Below are 21,714 nucleotides of genomic sequence, written 5' to 3'. Positions count from 1 at the left end.
AGGCGTGCATAATTAAGATGCAGCATCATAGTACACATTACACGGTTGTTTTTCAGTGCTTGCGGTACGGTATGGTCACCCACAAGAGCTGCGTAGGCTTCCGATGGTACTCGATGTTACATGGTTGCATACACTTCCTGGAGATGACGTGCATAAGTGGGCGTCTAAAAACAAGCTGGTGGGCGTCTGCATACACAGCGCGATCGTACCCCAAGACATAGTGGACGTGCTAATGACTTGCCATACGATCGCGGATTTGCATACTTTCGCTGCATGTGAGCGGGTCTGAATGGAGCCCTAGGTCTCTGTTCCGTTTTCTGCTGTGAATGCTACTCTGATTTTACGTGTGGGGTTGGCAATGTATTTTGTGGTGGAGGGGAGACAATTGTGTTATTGGTTTGTGTTTAGTCTTGTATGTCTTCCCTGTGCTCTTTGATGTTTTTACATTTCCTATTTTAGAGACACGTTTTGCATTAGTGTTTTTCTAGTTTGTATTCTATGCAGCTGTAATATGTTTACATCCTAGAGCAGATCATTGCTCTGAGAGGTGTATTTCTGTTGAATTGGGCGTTCAGCTGTGATTAGATGCCCGTCTAGCTCACTCCATATACTGTAAGCTCCCTGAGAAAACATCCACACATGGTCTTACATGAGAACCTAGACAGTCGTGCTCAGGGTTATAGTGTTATTAGGGATCAGCACAGACTTTCCGGCTGTAAGGTAAGCTGGGTGACAGTTCCATTTACACCGCTGAGAACGTGACATTGGTCATCTTTCTGGATACAAGACAGACATTTGTGTGTTTGTTTTGTATGCCTCTATTTCAGCATATTGTTTTCATTTCTCTTATTGTACAGAGCTGCAAAATCTATTGTCTCTTTATAAGTACAGGGACGGACGGACGGTATTGGCGCCTGCGTGGCCATTTCTAGCCTTTTAATCAACCCCCTCCATTAATGAACAATGGAAGCACAGACGTTGCGTACATAGGTTACGGAGCGGTGTGTTGGCATTTTCAGAGGAGAAATGATGGGAGGAATTAAGCGCTTAGGGCGCACGGTGTTAAGTACCATAGTGTGGAATGGATGGAGAAGGGCGCATATCAGTGGTCTTTGCTTTTGTACCATTTCGGAGATCCGATATCGTCCTATACTTTATATGGGGCACTTCTTGTACAGATGAGCCCCCATACACTATTGCTGCAGTCGCACCAAACAGCCCCATTTTGGAGCGCCGGGTATTGGCTGACTCGGCCTGTGCAGAGCATCTTTTTGGCCAGAAATGTATCTTAGGTCCGTATTCAATTTGAGTCGAAAAGCCGTTTTCTCGTGTTTTTGGCGGGAAACTTTTCACCGATGACGTCATTTCAGCAGGCGGAAAAGTATCGCCGTATTCAATTCGAAAAAGACTTTCCGCCTAGGCAGAAAAGTTTCGCCTATGAATAGCAGGCGGGATAAAGTGCAGAATTGGGGTTTTGGGGTGCAACGTTGCGGGTACCCCCCTGCAGCCTTCAGACAGTCCCCCAAAGGTAATCTGTGTCAAAAAAAATAATAATAAAAAAAAAACACTTAAGGACACCCAAAGAAATTACTTTGAATTTAGGGCGAAAAAAAAAAATGCTGGGGGACAAATTAAAAACTAGTGTACTTGACTATGGGGGGTTCCCCATGTATGCCCCAGGTGTTTTTTTCATTGCAGGAGCTTGCGGCAGGTGGATTTTTCAAGTTTTTTTTAATAACTTTAGCAACTTTAAAATATGCTGACCCCCATTTTCAAGCACCCCAAATTTGCTGGGATAAGTTATTTTCTGCAAAAAAAACTCCTGAATAATATTCTGCATCACTTATACAAAAATGCTATTTTGCAGCTATTGAGCCCGTTTAAAAATACCAAATACCTTCAGCAAGCCAAATCGGGGGGGACCATAGGGAACCCCCATGTCAGAGCATCTTTTGGGGGGTGTCAGACTGATTTCCCCAAATCTGATAGTGCTTTCCGCTTGTTTAAGTTTCGCCGGGTTCCGTTTTCTCCTACTTTTAAATTGAATACGGTGATACGCGGGCACGAGCGCGATACATTTCCGCCTACAAAACAGGCGAAGTAAGCGAAAAGTCCGGGAGGTGAAAAAGTATCGCGGCTCGGCTCAAATTGAATACGGCACTTATTCGCAAATGGAAGCGACAAACCACTTCACGAGACTGCACAGGTTACAGCTGTATCCTCGTACATCTAGCCTCAATACATCCACGCAGCGCGACTTGCCTGGCGTGAATGAGCCACCAGTTCCCACGCTGACTCTGTTAGCGTCGGGCGTCTTTTTTTTGCCAAAAATGCGTCTTAAGTCGCAAAAAAGAATTCCGGCGCAAAGGAGGAGAGTCTCAATGGACCGGGAGCACTGCGAGAGGGGTTGTTTGGTGACTACAGCAAATATGCGCAAGGACACCTCTGTAATTTGATATGCGACACTTGTATATCTGTGTGCAACTGTGTCTGAAACTGTATACAAAGGTCCATTGGGCTTGGTATATAGACAGATGTACAAGTGTCGGTGAAAGGCGAGTCGCGTGGGACCTGGCTGGTTACTCGCGCCAGGCGCCTCGCTCCACATTGCGTATTGAGGTTATTTGTATGAGAAGACATCTGTATTTTACATAGGTGCCTCATTTGCACAGTGACCTCTTCAGGTGCGTCTGCCTAGGAGAACTGTAGTTCAGCGGAGGCGTCTCTCGCGCAGAGAGTAGGCGCGCACAATGATATTGCATACTGGGATATTTGTTCTGTATGGCAAATCCAGTGAGGTTCTGAAATGCTGTCCTATAGAGACAGCCACCTTGTGAGACTTTACTCTGAAGGGTACAATACTCGCAATGCCCACAGTGCCTATAGAAACTCTTTACAACGTGGCTGGCACAGGTTGGGGGTCTGTATATCCAGCGGTGCAAACAATATAGTTCATCATTAATAACCTCCTGTGGGTGTCAGGAGTATTGTGCCAGTGCTTGTGGCATGGGCAAACCTGTGTAAACACAAGTAGACATGGGTAGTAGTCGTGGACCTCGACTCTTTGCTGTACCCCATCTGTATGCAGGCTGCGTCTCTCTCCTTCACTATACTCTGTACTGTACCCCCGCTATGTATGCAGGCTGCGTCTCTCTCCTTCACTATACTCTGTACTGTACCCCCGCTATGTATGCAGGCTGCGTCTCTCTCCTTCACTATACTCTGTACTGTACCCCCGCTATGTATGCAGGCTGCGTCTCTCCTTCACTATACTCTGTACTGTACCCCCGCTATGTATGCAGGCTGCTTCTCTCTCCTTCACTATACTCTGTACTGTACCCCCGCTATGGATGCAGGCTGCGTCTCTCCTTCACTATACTCTGTACTGTACCCCCGCTATGTATGCAGGCTGCGTCTCTCTTCTTCACTATACTCTGTACTGTACCCCCGCTATGTATGCAGGCTGCGTCTCTCTCCTTCACTATACTCTGTACTGTACCCCCGCTATGTATGCAGGCTGCGTCTCTCCTTCACTATACTCTGTACTGTACCCCCGCTATGTATGCAGGCTGCGTCTCTCCTTCACTATACTCTGTACTGTACCCCCGCTATGTATGCAGGCTGCATCTCTCCCTCACTATACTCTGTACTGTACCCCCGCTATGTATGCAGGCTGCGTCTCTCCTTCACTATTCTCTCTGCTGTACCCCCGCTATGTATGCAGGCTGCATCTCTCCTTCACTATACTCTGTACTGTACCCCCGCTATGTATGCAGACTGCGTCTCTCCTTCACTATACTCTGTACTGTACCCCCGCTATGTATGCAGGCTGCGTCTCTCCTTCACTATACTCTCTGCTGTACCCCCGCTATGTATGCAGGCTGCGTCTCTCCTTCACTATACTCTCTGCTGTACCCCCGCTATGTATGCAGGCTGCGTCTCTCCTTCACTATACTCTCTGTACTGTACCCCCGCTATGTATGCAGGCTGCGTCTCTCCTTCACTGTACTCTGTACTGTACCCCCGCTATGTATGCAGGCTGCATCTCTCCCTCACTATATTCTGTACTGTACCCCCGCTATGTATGCAGGCTGCGTCTCTCCTTCACTATTCTCTCTGCTGTACCCCCGCTATGTATGCAGGCTGCGTCTCTCCTTCACTATACTCTGTACTGTACCCCCGCTATGTATGCAGGCTGCGTCTCTCCGTCACTATACTCTGTACTGTACCCCCGCTATGTATGCAGGCTGCGTCTCTCCTTCACTATACTCTCTGCTGTACCCCCGCTATGTATGCAGGCTGCATCTCTCCTTCACTATACTCTCTGCTGTACCCCCGCTATGTATGCAGGCTGCGTCTCTCCTTCACTATACTCTCTGCTGTACCCCCGCTATGTATGCAGGCTGCGTCTCTCCTTCACTATACTCTGTACTGTACCCCCGCTATGTATGCAAGCTGCGTCTCTCTCCTTTACTATACTCTGTACTGTACCCCAGCTATGTATGCAAGCTGCGTCTCTCCTTCACTATACTCTCTACTGTACCCCCGCTATGTATGCAGCCTGCGTCTCTTCTTCACTATACTCTGTACTGTACCCCCGCTATGTATGCAGGCTGCGTCTCTCCTTCACTATACTCTGTACTGTACCCCCGCTATGTATGCAAGCTGCGTCTCTCCTTCACTATACTCTCTACTGTACCCCAGCTATGTATGCAGGCTGTGTCTCTCCTTCACTATACTCTGTACTGTACCCCCGCTATGTATGCAGGCTGCGTCTCTCTCCTTCACTATACTCTCTGCTGTACCCCCGCTATGTATGCAGGCTGCGTCTCTCCTTCACTATACTCTACTGTACCCCCGCTATGTATGCAGGCTGCGTCTCTCCTTCACTATACTCTGTACTGTACCCCCGCTATGTATGCAGGCTGCGTCTCTCCTTCACTATACTCTCTGCTGTACCCCCGCTATGTATGCAGGCTGCATCTCTCCTTCACTATACTCTCTGCTGTACCCCCGCTATGTATGCAGGCTGCGTCTCTCCTTCACTATACTCTCTGCTGTACCCCCGCTATGTATGCAGGCTGCATCTCTCCTTCACTATACTCTCTGCTGTACCCCCGCTATGTATGCAGGCCGCGTCTCTCCTTCACTATACTCTGTACTGTACCCCCGCTATGTATGCAGGCTGTGTCTCTCTCCTTCACTATACTCTCTGCTGTACCCCCGCTATGTATGCAGGCTGCATCTCTCCTTCACTATACTCTCTGCTGTACCCCCGCTATGTATGCAGGCTGAGTCTCTCCTTCACTATACTCTGTACTGTACCCCCTCTATGTATGCAGGCTGTGTCTCTCTCCTTCACTATACTCTCTGCTGTACCCCCGCTATGTATGCAGGCTGAGTCTCTCCTTCACTATACCATGTACTGTACCCCCACTATGTATGCAGGCTGAGTCTCTCCTTCACTATACTCTGTACTGTACCCCAGCTATGTATGCAGGCTGCGTCTCTCTCCTTCACTATACTCTCTGCTGTGCCCCCGCTATGTATGCAGGCTGAGTCTCTCCTTCACTATACTCTGTACTGTACCCCCGCTATGTATGCAGGCTGCGTCTTTCCTTCACTATACTCTGTACTGTACCCCCGCTATGTATGCAGGCTGCGTCTCTCCTTCACTATTCTCTCTGCTGTACCCCCGCTATGTATGCAGGCTGCGTCTCTCCTTCACTATACTCTCTGCTGTACCCCCGCTATGTATGCAGGCTGCGTCTCTCCTTCACTATACTCTCTGCTGTACCCCCGCTATGTATGCAGGCTGCGTCTCTCCTTCACTATACTCTCTGCTGTACCCCCGCTATGTATGCAGGCTGCGTCTCTCCTTCACTATACTCTGTACTGTACCCCCGCTATGTATGCAGGCTGCGTCTCTCCTTCACTATACTCTGTACTGTACCCCCGCTATGTATGCAGACTGCGTCTCTCCTTCACTATACTCTGTACTGTACCCCCGCTATGTATGCAAGCTGCGTCTCTCCTTCACTATACTCTGTACTGTATCCCCGCTATGTATGCAGGCTGCGTCTCTCCTTCACTATACTCTCTGCTGTACCCCCGCTATGTATGCAGGCTGCGTCTCTCCTTCACTATACTCTCTGCTGTACCCCCGCTATGTATGCAGGCTGCGTCTCTCCGTCACTATACTCTATACTGTACCCCCGCTATGTATGCAGGCTGCGTCTCTCTCCTTCACTATACTCTGTACTGTACCCCCGCTATGTATGCAGGCTGCGTCTCTCTCCTTCACTATACTCTGTACTGTACCCCCGCTATGTATGCAGGCTGCGTCTCTCTCCTTCACTATACTCTGTACTGTACCCCCGCTATGTATGCAGGCTGAGTCTCTCCTTCACTATACTCTGTACTGTACCCCCGCTATGTATGCAGGTTGCAATCTCCTCTAAAAGTCCAGAAGCGCGAGCAGAATGAAAGAGACTCCAACTAGGATTTAGTGACATCACGCTGCAATGTGGAAAACGCCATTTTGTGGGCTTATTCAATATTCAGCCGCATTTCTAGTGGGAGCTGCCATCATGCAAACATTCACTTACAGCTTCACAAGTTACCAACGTTCCTGGTGCCTTCCCCAGACTACTGGTTTAATCCAAAACATGTTGGCCTGCACTGTGTATAGATGGCATGCGCAGTTTATAGTTACGGTAGTTGTTTTTTTTTTTTCAGCTTGGAAAATGCAACACTGAGATTTACTTTGTCACGGAAAATTGTTAGAGCTGTGCCGCGGCTACATTTACTGCGTTCCTGAGTGCCTCGGCGTGACGGTGATTTACGGCTAAAAACATCTATATTTATTCTTTCTTATTTTTATGACTGACTTCTCAGCTTCTGGTCCTATTGTACAGAAACATATAAACATACTGTATTAGGAGTCTCTACAGCGCCGAGAAGATTGCGAGTAATTAGCTTCCTGGGAGCGGTTTGTCCTTCTCCATTACGTGCGGAGCCTCAGCGGCGGCAGTAGTGCGAGGCACAGCGGAATATAAACACTTCCCTATTGTATTCATTCTGTGCCATATTGTTCTCGGGGCCTTTGGGGTTATCCGGCAATTTGTGTTCAGTTAAAATTCCTCTGTGCCCTGAAGTTCCCCCTTACTGATACCCTGGTACCTGCATTTGTTCTGCTATATGTCCAAGGACAGTCGTCTCCCTGGCAGAGGGATGTGAGCACATCGCACACAGTATGGCCTGGTCTGTATAGCACATAACCTGCCTGCAGAAAGCGGGGTGTATACAGGTGGAATCCAGGCAGAAATGCTCTTCTTGTAATTCTGTCCCAGACCCTCGTGTATCGCCGCAAAGCTATGGCTGCGCCAAGACCCGATCGACATCTTATCTCGTGTCTGGTAGCCAACTCGCTATAGGGCAGGTAAGTTATGTACAGAGAATGTGTTGCTACAGAAGGGAGAGATGGAGGAGGGTGGTCTTCCAGGGGAAATGGGGGCAAGAAATCCCCTTTGGCGGTCCACACACTTCTATATCTACTGGGACTTTATAACAGTTGCGTTGGTTACGGGCGAGTTGGCAAAATGAGGCGTCCTTTTCATTCCTTGGGATTTGGAATCCATCCCATCAAGCAGGGGTGTATCTAGGGATCTGAGCGCCCCTGGCAAGGTAATGGACTGGCGCCCCCCTCCCCGCATAATTTCAGGAAGTGCTCCCAGTAGTAGTCCCCCCTATGCAGTGCCCCCAGTAGTAGTCCCCCCTATGCAGTGCCCCCAGTAGTAGTCCCCCCTATGCAGTGCCCCCAGTAGCAGTCCCCCCTATGCAGTGTCCCCAGTAGCAGTCCCCCCTATGCAGTGTCCCCAGTAGCAGTCCCCCCTATGCAGTGTCCCCAGTAGCAGTCCCCCCTATGCAGTGTCCCCAGTAGCAGTCCCCCCTATGCAGTGTCCCCAGTAGCAGTCCCCCCTATGCAGTGTCCCCAGTAGCAGTCCCCCCTATGCAGTGTCCCCAGTAGCAGTCCCCCCTATGCAGTTGCCCCAGTAGTAGTCCTCCCTATGCAGTGCCCCCAGTAGTAGTCCTCCCTATGCAGTGCCCCCAGTAGTAGTCCTCCCTATGCAGTGCCCCCAGTAGTAGTCCTCCCTATGCAGTGCCCCCAGTAGTAGTCCACCGTATGCAGTGCCCCCAGTAGTAGTCCACCGTATGCAGTGCCCCCAGTAGTAGTCCCACCTTATGCATTGCTCCGAGTAGCAGTTCCCCGTATACAGTGCCCCCAGTAGCGGCCGCCCCCCCTTATAACCTGCCCCCAGTAGCGGCCGCCCCCCCTTATAACCTGCCCCCGGTAGCAGCCCTCACAATACAGTACAATACAATACAATACAGTAGCGTCTATCTCCCCCCCCATAACGTTCCCCCAGTAGTGGCCACCCGCTATACTGTGCCCTGTAGTAGCCACATTCCCCCTCTGTGCTGTGCCAGAAAAAAAACACACACGCAGAATTTTTTTTAAAAAAAGCAACTTACCTGATCCCCGCTCCTGCCGACGACCGCCGCTGTCCACTCCTCCGGGCCCGCTCTCGCTCTGCACTATGGGATAGTGGGGGGAGCCGGAAAGCGGAGCTCATGAGCGAGCTCCAGCCGGCTCATTCCATGGACGCAGCAGCCAATGAGAGTCTGTTTGACTCTCATTTGCTGGCTGCTATAACAAACAGACAGACGCCACTGGCGGCTGTGTGTTTATTACTGTGTAGGGCAGACCGCTCTCACTGCGGTCTGCCCTACACTTCTGGGACCAGGGGGACTAGGGAGGCTAGTTCTAGCCCCTGGGGTAGTCCACCCATTGGCTGCTGGTGGCACTGCCGGATGGCGCCCTCCCTTTGGCCGGCATCCCTGGCGAGTGCCATCCTGGCCATTGGGTAGATACGCCCCTGCCATCAAGACTGGTAGTGTATGACCACGGCCATGAGATCAGACTGTGCAGAATTATCAATCATTACTAGCAGCCTGAAGAAACAAAAAAGGTAAAATGGTAAACAATAAACATTCTTCACATAGCATGGCACAGCATGGCACAGTGATTTATGTTTAAAGAACCAAACCGAAACAAAAACAAAAAAGGTTTTCATGAGATTACTACTTTTGATGCTTAACTTATCACAATTAGGTTACAGTTTATCAGTTAGGAGTTTTGTACTTATATTGCTTCAGAATAGAGCATTAACTTGCCTAGGGAGTAATTTTGTTATGGGGGGGGGGATTCAATTACTGATGATGTGCCGCTGCGCATCACCGCTATTCTTGGCTGCGCACGTGTCAGCCAGTCATGTCCTGCCGACAACGCCAATTTTCCTGCACATCTGTGGGGTCTCAGTCACTGTAATTGAATGAATTAGTGCAGTCAATGACCATCTCAGTCAGGACTGTCCAGCTAGTTATCAGACAAGGCTTTATTTGTTGTCTACACGATCTCCTTAGTCTATTGTAAAATGTATTCATGTTTTAGAAGCCACGACTTTGTAACCTAACGACACCCACGCTGTATATACACTTTACTGCAACAAAATATTATTTTGCATTCATTTCACTTTGGCGTTGGAAAATGTTTGCATATCTTTTTTTCCCCTGATGCCTTTGGTTCCTGTCCACACATACGTAACTATTCATTACCAACCCCAGGATTTTCCTTGGCTGCCAGCAGAGCGAGGCGGGGGGCATTCTGTTGAGGTTGAAGATTGAGCTAGTATTGGCATGCCCACTCCCTGGACCCCCAGCTACAGGTTAGTCACCGGATGACGTTCCCGGAGACGTGTTGTCATTCTATGAATGTGGACTCCAGTCTCTGTTCACGTTTGTGGCTTAGTGCCTACGTATCGCTGGACGTTTTTCTTCACACTGGCAGAAATTCTATTACTGCGCCGTTAGCTGATATCCTGTCCAGCCAGGACGCACAGAATACTCTTGAAAGTCAGGTTAATTCCCCATATGAAAGTGAGACAATTTGTTTATCAACAGCTGCGGCATAGTGAAATGATTTTCTATAAGGCGCTCTGCAGGAACAGTCCGCCGAGCGTGTCTTTGTCTTGTCGCTGTGTCTTACTTCCAGTCTCATCCTATGCTGCTAAAGCAGCCAGTTAATATTGCGTTCAGGGGATAGATACTCTCCTCAATTGCTAATACTTTTCTGGGTAACTGGAAAGCGAGTATGATAGAGTATGGAAGCGGGAGACCTCCACAGCCGCCTTGTTGAACGGCCTTGCCCACCGGCAGCTGATTCTGGACGGAGGCAAGTGGTGATGCAGATTTTTTTCTTTGGCGCACGCACAGTATGGCGCAATCCGGGAGGATTGCGCCATACTGTGCGTGCGCCAAAGAAAAAAATCGGCGACTGCACGCGCGCTTTAGCCCATGGACGGACTTCAGTAACGCTTTCGTATTGATCCGTTCTGTAACGGACCACGCTATCCGTGAAATGAGCGGTGACAAGGAGGCGACCATGTGATTGCAAGGAACTGATCCACGTCGGGTTGCAGGTTGACTCTGGCGAGTCCTAAAGTAAAGCACTGGTTTGGTGCCGTGGCCCTTATAAGGCCTGAAAGCCTCAAGTCCTCAGTATGCTTCCTAGTAAATTGCAAGGCTGAATATCCGTTCGCCCTGCCCAATGGCTGCCTCCAGGGTGTGCACGTAACACGTCAAATTTAAATCATGAGAAGCAGCTGGGAAAACTTAGCGCACGGAAACGGCTCTTGTATACTCTCATTGTATTATGTTTTGCCAGCTGGTGTCGCAGATTAAAGTGAAAAGATCAAAACTTTCCATATTTTATGCCTTTTTTTCCTTTCAGTGCAATAACAAACCCAAATAATTTCCGTTGGGTTTCTCTGCGCGGTGCGCCCGTAAGTGTGCCAGCTGTCGGCTCGTTAGCAGTTGTGCAGCTTAGAGGAGACCGCCAGCAATATCTATTATTCTCTTCAAATTAGATAGTGTGATTTGTGTGTTAAATACATTTTATTAGAACCTTTGCTGCATGAATATCCCACAAAACGCACGGTTCTCTGCCTAGTCTGTATCCCCCCCCCCCTTCCTAGAGACGATGGACGGGGCGAATCTGCCGTTTGTGTCGTCGCTCTTTGCGGCATAAATTTGTTTACGAGGCGGCTGAGGAATTCTGCCCGAAAATAATCTCACTTGTACAGTTCTGACCTTGTGCCTTTCCCTGTAAGAGACTCTGCGCAGTGGGAAAAACGCATTCGTCCCTTCACGCCCCGGTTCCCAGACTGAGCGCGTTGACTCTGCAATCTCGGAGAATATTTCTTTATGAAATTGGAATGACCGGGGCAAGTATCCTCTCTAATAACTTCCCCGCCGTCCGCCCAATCCCTTCGCCTGCTCTTGCTGTAGTCGAAGATAGACAGGAGCGCTGGAGAGTGAATAGCGTATTCCCATTGTCTTAGGCAGCCAGACATTTCATTACATGGGGTTTTTATTACTTGTTAATGGTATTGTTTTTCTGTGCTTTTACTATATGGAAAAAGTTACCGTTCCTTAGCTATTTCCCATTGCTCAAAGGGGAAGTAAAGTTACTGTTTAAAATGAATATAGGGGGTCATTCAGACCCACTCGCGAGCGGCAGTACGCTCGCAAGTGGGTCGATGGTCCCCACTGCGCATGCGCACGACGGAGGGAACTCCATCGTGCGCATGCGCGAGACCCGGCGAGCGAAGGACTTTCCATCGCTCCGGGTCTCGCACCAAAGGGGGCGTGCTGTCGATGTTGATTGACAACACGCCCCCTTTGGTGGGCGTGCCGGGGGTGTGCCTGCCAGACGGAGGCGTTCCCATGGGAACGCCTACCGTCTGAAGCCGGCCCCACTGACATCACTAGTGATGTCAGTGGGAGTGATTTTGGTTCTGATAGAGCCAAAATCACTCCTGGCCTTGCGGTTGAGAAACCCGACCGCAGGGTTTCACTCGCAAGTCCGATGGTCGCGATGGTCAAGACCATCGCGACCATCTTGTTGGACGCTCGTATATGCTGTGGGTGGTGACCCACAGCTATACGAGCGTCCAGGAGGACGCTCCATTTCAATGGAGGTGGGCCCTGATTCAGAGCGAACGCTCTGGTCAGAGCGTCCGGCTCTGAATCAGGGCCATAGAGCAAAAGTCTTTGTATTACTGAGCGGAATAATACCCATGCAATAACTGGAGTGTAGCTACACCCATCATGCTGTCTTTCAATCCCCTTCAGCAGGCCGCCATGTTAGGAAGGAGGGGCTTCTCTAGCAGAGCAGACAGTGACTGACAGCTAGCCATACTTGCTTTGCAAAAATGCACAGTTTATTGGATGGATTCATGCGCAGAGGCGGGGCCAGTGATGTCACAGCATTCGCCTTCTCTATAAGGCTAGTAGCAAATCCCATTGGACACTGGGCCTAATTCAGCGGGTCGATGTTGGCCCAGTGCGCATGCGCACGACGGAGGCAAGCCGTCGCTCCGGGTCTCGCTACAAAGGGGGCGTGCTGTCGACGGTGAGTGACAGCACGCACCCTTTGGTGGGCGTGCCAGGGCGTGGCTGCCCAGATGGAGGCGTTCCCATGGGAACGCCTACCGTCTGGGGCCGGCCCCACTGACATCACAAGTCATGTCAGTGGGAGTGCTCTCGGCTCTGATAGAGCCGAAAGCACTCCAGGGCTTGCGGCAACGAGACCCTACCACAAGCGTCTCGTCGCAAGCGCGATGGTCCTGACCATCGCGACCATCTTCCTGGCCACTCGCTATAGCTGTGGGTGGTCACCCACAGCTATACGAGCGGCCAGGAGGCCGCTCTAAAAATGAAGGATGGCCCTGATTCAGGACCACTGTCCTCATAAAGTGGGAGGAGCCTCAGATGTGTGTAATGGCTGCTGTATACCAGACTGGCCTGGGTAGATCATTCCAATCCTGGGTAGATCATTCTCTGTCTAACGCTGTAGCCAAACAGCGACCATATATCAGTTATCACATCCAAGTGTCCGAATCTCCAGAGCACGTTCTTGCAGACGTAAGCTATTCTACACCGCATAGAAAACTCTAGCCATCAGCAATTCTGCTCCATGTGTCATGTACTGTAATGATGTGTCTCCACTCTATTCAAGACCAGTAGTGTCTTACTGAGTGTGACATCCATCAACAAACAGCTGCCCTTTATCTGTAGACAGCTGGGGTCATCTGTGAGGATTGCGTTCTTTTCTATGGCGATTCATAAAGGAATGTATTTAACGCATAATCAATAAAGTGCAATATGTCCTAATACTGACCTATTACATCAGTTATGATCATGTGAATCTTTTACCTGTATTTATCATTTATATAGTTGTCAGGTTCCTGAAATAATTCCCAATATCTGTTCATTTCAAACTAGTGTGTGTGTGTGTGTCTGTTTGTCCTTTGTGCGCGGTCAGAGTATTGTACCTAGCTTTACCAAATTTGGCATGGTGGTGTCGTTTGAACGGGAATTAGGTTTTTGGCTGTGTTTGAAGTTGGTCAGAGCCATGGTGCCCACCAAGTAAGTTGTGGAGTCTCTGATTTGAAATTTTTGTTTAAGCAAGTTCGCTCAGGATGTCTTCCAGTGCCTATAACTGCCCTGATCTTGAAGGCACAGGCTGATATGTACCAGCTGGGGGAAGGCAGAGCTCCAACGGAGAGTCGGAGGATCAATTGTCACACAGGCACCAATACTGGCAGTTACTCATTTCCTCCAACTGTCCAACTGCACCTGCACTGACAGCTACACATTTCCTCCAAATGTCCCACAACACCTGCACTGGCAGTTACTCATTTCCTCCAAATGTCCCACAACACCTGCACTGGCAGTTACTCATTTCCTCCAACTGTCCCACAACACCTGCACTGGCAGTTACTCATTTCCTCCAACTGTCCAACTGCACCTGCACTGACAGCTACACATTTCCTCTAACTGTCCCACAACACCTGCACTGACAGCTACACATTTCCTCCAACTGTCCCACAACACCTGCACTGGCAGTTACTCATTTCCTCCAAATGTCCCACAACACCTGCACTGGCAGTTACTCATTTCCTCTATCACACTGCACTTGCGCTGACAGCTACTAATTTCCTCCAACTGTCCCACAACACCTGCACTGGCAGTTACTCATTTCCTCCAAATATCCCACAACACCTGCACTGGCAGTTACTCATTTCCTCCAAATGTCACACTGCACCTGCACTGGCAGTTACTCATTTCCTCTATCACACTGCACTTGCGCTGACAGCTACTAATTTCCTCCAACTGTCCCACAACACCTGCACTGGCAGTTACTCATTTCCTTGAAACTGTCACACTGCACTTGCACTGACAGCTACTAATTTCCTCCAACTGTCACACTGCACCTGCACTGACAGTTACTTATTTCCGCCAAGCACATTTTTATATGCCATGGTCTCCAGTGTAAGGAAAACCACGAAGGCTGCAGATGTACTTCAAGGTCCATTCTTCAACCCGGGCAATGCCGGGTCTGCCGCTAGTTATATGTTCGGACAAAGATTTTATCTTTGACAAGATTTCCATTGGACGCTGTAAAATATATATTAATATATTAATAAATATATATATATATATCTACCAAATACACCTTTTGCGGTTGTTTGATGTCAGGTGTGACCTGATGTATAAGTAGAGCCTTAATAGCGCCAGAATATCTGCTACAGACCCTGCTTATCTGCTAAATCTTTCACCATTCCCAGTTTGTGTACTCGCTTGGAAAACGTCAGGTGTCTATGCTTTATTTTTTTTTTTGTCTAGAAAATAACACTTTTTCCAAAATTTCATCAGAGAAAGTTTTATTATTATTGTATTCAGCTGCTGTGTTGAGACGTGACATACATGGGTTCTTGGCTGGTTTCTTTATAAACATAAATGGGATATGTTTTTGTTTTATTTGCCTTTTTAGTGGTATTTTATTATTTTGAATATAACATTCTTTTCTGCAACCGTTGCTAAATATAATTTTTTTCTTGGTGCCTCAGATGCTCTCAGCCATGTATTTATATCATCCTGCACCGTTACTTCTATTGTCTGGGCCATAACAACGGAATGAACTCTCTCTCTTGTGCACATTTGTACTTTTAAAGCAGCTTTATATCCCAGGACCATCTAAACAAAATTCTGGCTGATGATAAAGCTTTGCTGCAAAGAACAGAAAGAAGTGAGAAAAAATACTATGTTTAGGAAAAGTCGATGGAGACTACATAGAAGTAGGTACATTAAATTTATTAGAAGGTGCAAAGCGCCTGTAATCTTGAAACATTAAAGGAATGCGGTTGCTGTCGTCAAGAAACGTGTTTGTACGGAGCCTTACGGCAGGCCTCCGCTTTAACTTCCCATTAATATTCTGCTTTATGAAGTGTCTGAAAACCATTTACTTAAAACCTGTTCTTCGCTTCCTTCTATTTAACATTCCAGAGGATTAAGTGGTATTAAAATTCAAATCGAGCCAGTTATATTTTTTATAAAAACTTTCATTTACATTATGTATGTTAAGTAAAATTGCTATTATGTTGTCATTATGTTAATGTAATGGTAAAAGCATCTCTTGGAATGGCTTTTATTGTTCGACTGCACCTTGTTGTAATTAATTTAGTTCCTGTTTTAATTAGGCTTTCCATTCCACTGATGTTTTAAACAAAACCTTCCTTTATCAGCGAGCCCTTTAAAGTGGAATGGTTTGATTAATAGCGATGATGATCCTGACACGTGTGTAACTCGCGGGAGCTCTCGTCCGTTAGTTGCTGGTTCTAGCGTAAAGTTGCGCCGGCGATTTGACATTTGCAAATGTCAGCAGGTAGCTCGGTTAACTTCTCCTTGTGTTAAGCGAAACGTTCATAATGATGTATTGAGCGCAGTGACAAAGATCAGCTGGCCCGTGTCATCTACAGTTACCGCCCCCTGCTTCAGAGAGTAACTAAACTCGCCGCAGCCCTTTAAAATATAGTGGTATAAACTAGATATGCCTGTAGTCACTCAGACCGTCCTGTTAGGGGGTCAGGTGTACAGTCTGTATTAAGGCTGATCCCACATATATTCTACTCCCTCAACAACAGCACGTGCACAGTACTTGCAGGGTTGTCATAACAGTGTCTCTGGACATGCTAGCCTGCATGCCTACTTCCCCAGGTGTGCTACAACTGAACACAACTTATATCAGCCAGTTCCAGCTGTAAGCCCTAATGAGCCTGCTACCAGGCTGAAAGGCCCAAAACCTGGAGTGGCCTGGGGATGGAGCCCTCCCTCTCCTCACATCCACACCCCCAGGACCCAAACTAGCTTTTACAAAAGCTGATACTCTGGTCTGCTTACAAAACAGACTTCTCCTGGGTTTTTTTTAGAACACACAGGCCAAAACCCTAGGACAAACGTACCTGCCACTGACCACTTTACCAGTGCTTCTATCACTTATGTATGTGTATATATATATATATATACATAAATGGGATGTAGTTTAAATCCTGGCTGTCAGGATGCCGACACCAGTCAGATTCCCAGAGGCAGCATCCCACAGATAAGAAGTGGGGTTAGGGGGAAGGGGGAGTTAGGCACTAGGGGGCGGCTTAGGGATAGGCATCGGGGGTGAGGGGGGGGTTAGGTTTAGGCTGCGAGTAGGGGAAGGTTAGGTGTAGGCTGCTGGTAAGGGGGGGTTAGGTTTAGGCAGCGGGGAGGGAGGGTTAGGTTTAGGGGGAGGGGTAAGGATAGGGTTACTTTATCGACAGATGTCGGTATACTAACCCTGTTGGGATCCCGTGCACCTGGCATCCAGTACCCAAACCATATATATTTGTGAACTTCTTCAAACTTCAGTTTTTGGTGGGTTTCTTCCACTTTGCTAGATTTTGGTATAATGTACCTGCCGTATGATTGCTGCTAAAAAAAAAAAAATTGCAATATCATCCCAGTTACTTCATTTCACAGTTAGGTCTTTGTTCCTGACGACTGGCATGCTATGCACTCTTACGGGGGATGGACACACCCTCAGCATTGCGTTGGCATACCACCCAAGTTACATGGCCATTACCCCCCACCTCCAGAGAGCTGCTTTGTTCCCGCTGTCACTCGGGAGTTAAAGGGCACCTGTCACTGTCAGGGGGCGCAGCCATGGTGTTGTCGGGAGAAGCATCATTGAGAATGCCGTTCACTAGTGACACGTCTGTCTGACTCCTAGCGAAGGGATAGGGTGAATATTGGATCAGCCTACAAGCGACTGCCTCCATTGCATGTAGACGGTGTATAAACTGTAATGGGGGTGCTATAGTAAATGGCTATCCTGCTGCATATTGTTCACTATAACGTCTGGCCGCAACGTTCTACATTACGTAATAAATCCAGTGTCACTAGCTGCATATCCTTGTAATGACACAGATTATTCTATTAGAGGATTGCTTTTATCGATATTGATCATTACTCTCTGAACCCATCTGTTCCTGCTCAGTGATCTCTGATGGGAGTTCTACAGAGACTGCTATGTACAATGTCATTAGGAGTCTCTCCTGTGCCTACATGCAAGGAAAGGATGAAATGTGACAGCACGATGTAAGGCCGCTGGTCCAACCGATTGCCTGGACGGAGGGTGCCATTATTATCAGTGGCACATTATGGCTGCTGTATCCCTGGCAGGAGGGATAATGGCAGTTGTAGTACAGCAGCTGGCAGCAAAGCCCATGTATGTCTAATCTTGGCGATACGACAGGACAGTTCACCCTTTGCTGGACCTATGGCAGGTTCACCACTGGCTCCTGGGGAATAATTGGCTTTATTCTGTTGTTTTCGGCTAGCTGTTTCTCTCTTGCCAGTATGGAATTACAAGTCCCAGAAGCAGCCCCCTGCTGGAGAGACACAGGGTGCCTACCTATCCGCTAGAAGTATACTGTACCCCTGAGACCGTTGGGTGCCGCTGTTTACAAATGAATTCGCACACAATGCCGCGATCATAACTAATAACGTGTTTTATGTTTTCTGAATGATTCATTTCCGTAAACCTTTTCTTTCCGGCCTAGATCTGTTCCTTACCACTGTGGAAGATAACAAGGACGTTCAGTTTGAGACCTGGGAGAACCAGGTAAGATAGAGACCGTTTCTGTAACAGTAACATTGACATCGGTTTATATTTCATCCCACCCATTAGACTCAATGCACAGTGGATACAAAACCTGGGGATTAGATAGAAACATTACCACCGAGTCACATAAAAGTTCCTAGAATGTTCAGCAAGACCTAGGAGTTCGATGTTACACTAACGCTCAGCAATAAATCCATGTATGAAGTTTGTAACTAAAACCAACTTTATTTTTTATTGCAACTGTAACAAAATATAAAGCGCACTGGAGTATTTTCTCATCCTAGAATTTATGGCCTACCGTGTGGCCAGCTGGATGCCTGCTCATCATGCTGTTATGATGGTGGGCCGATTTTTATGTGGAGGCCTGGGGGCTGTAGTCCCCTTTGCCCCCGTGTTAATCTTGGCCCTGATTCTCCCCTCCTGAGATTTGCTTAGGAATGAGAAGCTTTGTTCTCTCTCCCTCTTCCCAGCGCAGCCTGATCGGATGACTCCTGTTATGTTATTGTAGTACAGACGCACGGCTATTTCAGGTGGGATGCAGTCAGGAAGCCGACGGTCGAAATTCCGACCGCCAGCTTCCCGACTATCAAAACCCGGCAAGAGACGTCGAAATCCTGATGCCTGTCATTAGACCTGCGCCGGGAGCCCGACGCCCGGCATACTGAGCGAAGGTGGGCCGGGCGCCTGGAGCAGACACCCGCAGGGGGGGTGGGTTAGGTTTTAGGGCTCCCGGGGGGACTTAGGGTTATAGGGTTAGGCACCCCCCCCGCGAGGGTTAGCTTTAGGCTAGGGGAAGGGGGGGTTAGGCTTAGGCACCCCCCCCCCGGGAGACTTATGGAGAGTACACACTGGGCGATATTACGACATCGTAATCGTGCAATCGCTCAGTAATCATGCACAAATCGTGCACTTTTATGTCGGAAACGACCAGCGATGCGCACTCCCGCTGGTCGTTTCCGAGTTTGTCCATCGCCTGAACATGCAGCACAATCTGTCAGGTTGCTGCATGTTGGGGAATGGGGGAGAGAGCCCGGCGCTGAACGATATTGTTAATGATATCGTTCAGCGGGTGTGCTCAATGTCATGAACGATATTGAGCACAGCCTGCCGGGGACACACTACACGATATCGCTCAGGGAGCATATCGTGTAGTGTGTACACGCACCTTAAGGTTTAGGCTGGGTGGAAGTGGGCGTTATGTTTAGGCACTAGGGAGGGAGGTTAGGGTTAGGCACCCCTAAAGGATGTTTTTTTGGGGGGGGGCTTGTAAGGTTAGTTAATACTTACCTTTAGAGCTGTCATACCGATCCCCAGGTATTTCATACCGATCCCATTTTAGGTAACCTATATTATTTAGTACAGTAAAACACAGGTTTTTGTTTTTTTTTACTTTTTGTCTTTTAAAGTATATATTAATGTCCATTCATTTTAAAAAGTTGCTGCAAGTTCTGCATCACATTTTCGGGCCCATCCGGTTAAATTGGGGGTTTACAAACATGGTACATTTTAGTATGGGATATAACCCATAGCAACCGATCATATATGAGCTTTGATCACTTCCGTGCAAGATGAAGAAATGTAATGCGACGATCGGATTTGTAATAATTGCACCGTGCTATTAGAGAAGTCTTTTTAGACCCATTTAGTCCTCGACTGGGGACATCAGGAAGAAACGGTAAATTGACAACATCAATTCTTCTTGTGTAGGTTTCTGTGACTGACAAATACAGCAATTAGTCTGCCCTAATGTTCATGTTAACAGGGGCCCCGCTGTGCAGTCAGCTGTTGGAGGGAGTGCTGCCTCTCCACTTGCCAGCATGCTGTTATATGAAGATGAAGCATTTCTACAGGACTATTCCTCCTCCCAGCCTGGAGTCCTCGGATATTTCTCTCGTTTTTTTTTTTTATAAACGCGCCCCTGTATTTTTAGATTTTTTTGGTTTTTTTTTTATAAGACCCACTCCATCTTCCAAACAAATCATAGCCCCTCGGAAACATGTTTCCCTGCGGCGAGTTCTGCTGATTGCGTGGACGTTAATCAGGGCTAGGTAACAAGAAACACATCGAGTTGTGTAAAACTGGAGTGAGCCTGATTATATAACCCTTTTGTGGCTGCTAGACAGCTTAATCGCACATCACTGCAGCATTTGTCTTGCCAGACAGCCCTACGAGAGATCTTACGGACGTCGCTGAGAATTGATCAGTTGAAATGAAGTTTATGAACGTAGAATAGAGACGCTGAAGGCGGCTGGGACGTGGATGCGGAGCCAGTTTGTCATTCTGACAACAGAAATTTGGAAAGTGCGACAACTATTTTATTACAGCCTAACTTTGTCATTGCCATAAGATCAACAGCTCTCTCCATTGCGTTGTGCATTGTTTGTTGTTGGTTAATGTTAAATCAACCTATAAAGGTATAGTGTGTGTGTATGTATGTGTGTATTTACATACACATACACACACACACACACACACACACACACACACACACACACACGCCCCCTCAGGAGGGGGCGTTATAGTGTTATAAGTCTCAAAACGGCCCTCAGCCGGAAAGAGGTTCCCCACCCCTGATATAAGCAATGCAAAGAACGGGGTGCAATTCCTGAAGACCTGGCCGAGCAGCAAACCACTACATCAAACCGGCAGAATAGGCAAGCAACGTTTCAGATGTTTATTCCATCTTTCGTCAAGGCATAGTAAGCAATACAACATTCTTATCTTAAATAGACAAACAGCGATGTGCAAACATCCGTCGGGCGGACATCCCCCCACTTCCGGTGGGCCTGCGCGTTGACGTCACACGCTCTCTGGGGGATGCACACAGGGTCTAAAACAAGAGTGTATAACCCATCACCATGGTGACTTTGAATAATGCAAGCGCAATTAAGTATGACATATATATATTATCGTACACACTAGACCATATGCTCCCTGAGCGATATCGTGTAGTGTGTCCCCGGCAGGATGAGCTCAGTGTCGTTCATGACATTGAGCACACCCGCTGAACGATATCATGAACGATATCGTTCAGCGCCGGGCTCTCTCCCCCATTCCATAACATGCAGCAACCTGACGACATCGTTAGGTTGGCCTGCATGTTAACCCAATGAACAATAATGACCAACGACCCATGGGAATGCGCGTCGTTGTTATCGTTCATCGTTTGTGTTAAAAATGGACGATAAAGTGGATGACTGAACGATATCGTTATCGTTCAGTTGTCCACTTTAATCGCCCAATGTATACGTACCTTTACACTGTTCAATTATTGTACACTGGTCCTGATGACTAGGTCCGCCAAGACCTTGAAACGTCAACACATTTCGTGTATTATGTTATTGCTTTAATACATGTTGATTTTCTACCAAGGGCGTGCCCCCTAATCTTTCTCCAAGGGCCTTGCTTTGCTCCTAAAAGAAATACCTGGTTTATATACTAACAAAAGCAAGGCACCCTCTCAACTCCATTGCTTTATTGCGAGTGCCAAACTACAAGCTATATATATATCACGGAGAGCGAGGGATGCAGTATATTGTTGTGAATATATATATTATTAAAAATAGCTATCCCATTAAAAATAGCGATTCTGTTTA

General features: G+C 47.9%; 1 protein-coding gene across 1 annotated transcript in view; it reads left to right on the top strand.

Moving 5' to 3' along the window:
• ITFG1 (integrin alpha FG-GAP repeat containing 1) overlaps window positions 1-21,714 on the top strand; it is a 270,576-nt gene that overhangs the window by 65,784 nt on the left and 183,078 nt on the right. Inside the window, exon 7 of the mRNA XM_088458986.1 lies at window positions 18,057-18,118. Coding sequence (XP_088315112.1) covers window positions 18,057-18,118 — 62 coding nt within the window. The remainder of the gene's footprint in view (window positions 1-18,056; window positions 18,119-21,714) is intronic.

The sequence above is a fragment of the Taudactylus pleione genome, unplaced genomic scaffold, assembly GCF_031769625.1.
Source record: "Taudactylus pleione unplaced genomic scaffold, aTauple2 ptg000885l, whole genome shotgun sequence".
NCBI classification, from domain to species: domain Eukaryota; kingdom Metazoa; phylum Chordata; class Amphibia; order Anura; family Myobatrachidae; genus Taudactylus; species Taudactylus pleione.
This window is presented reverse-complemented; position numbering and strand designations above follow the sequence as displayed.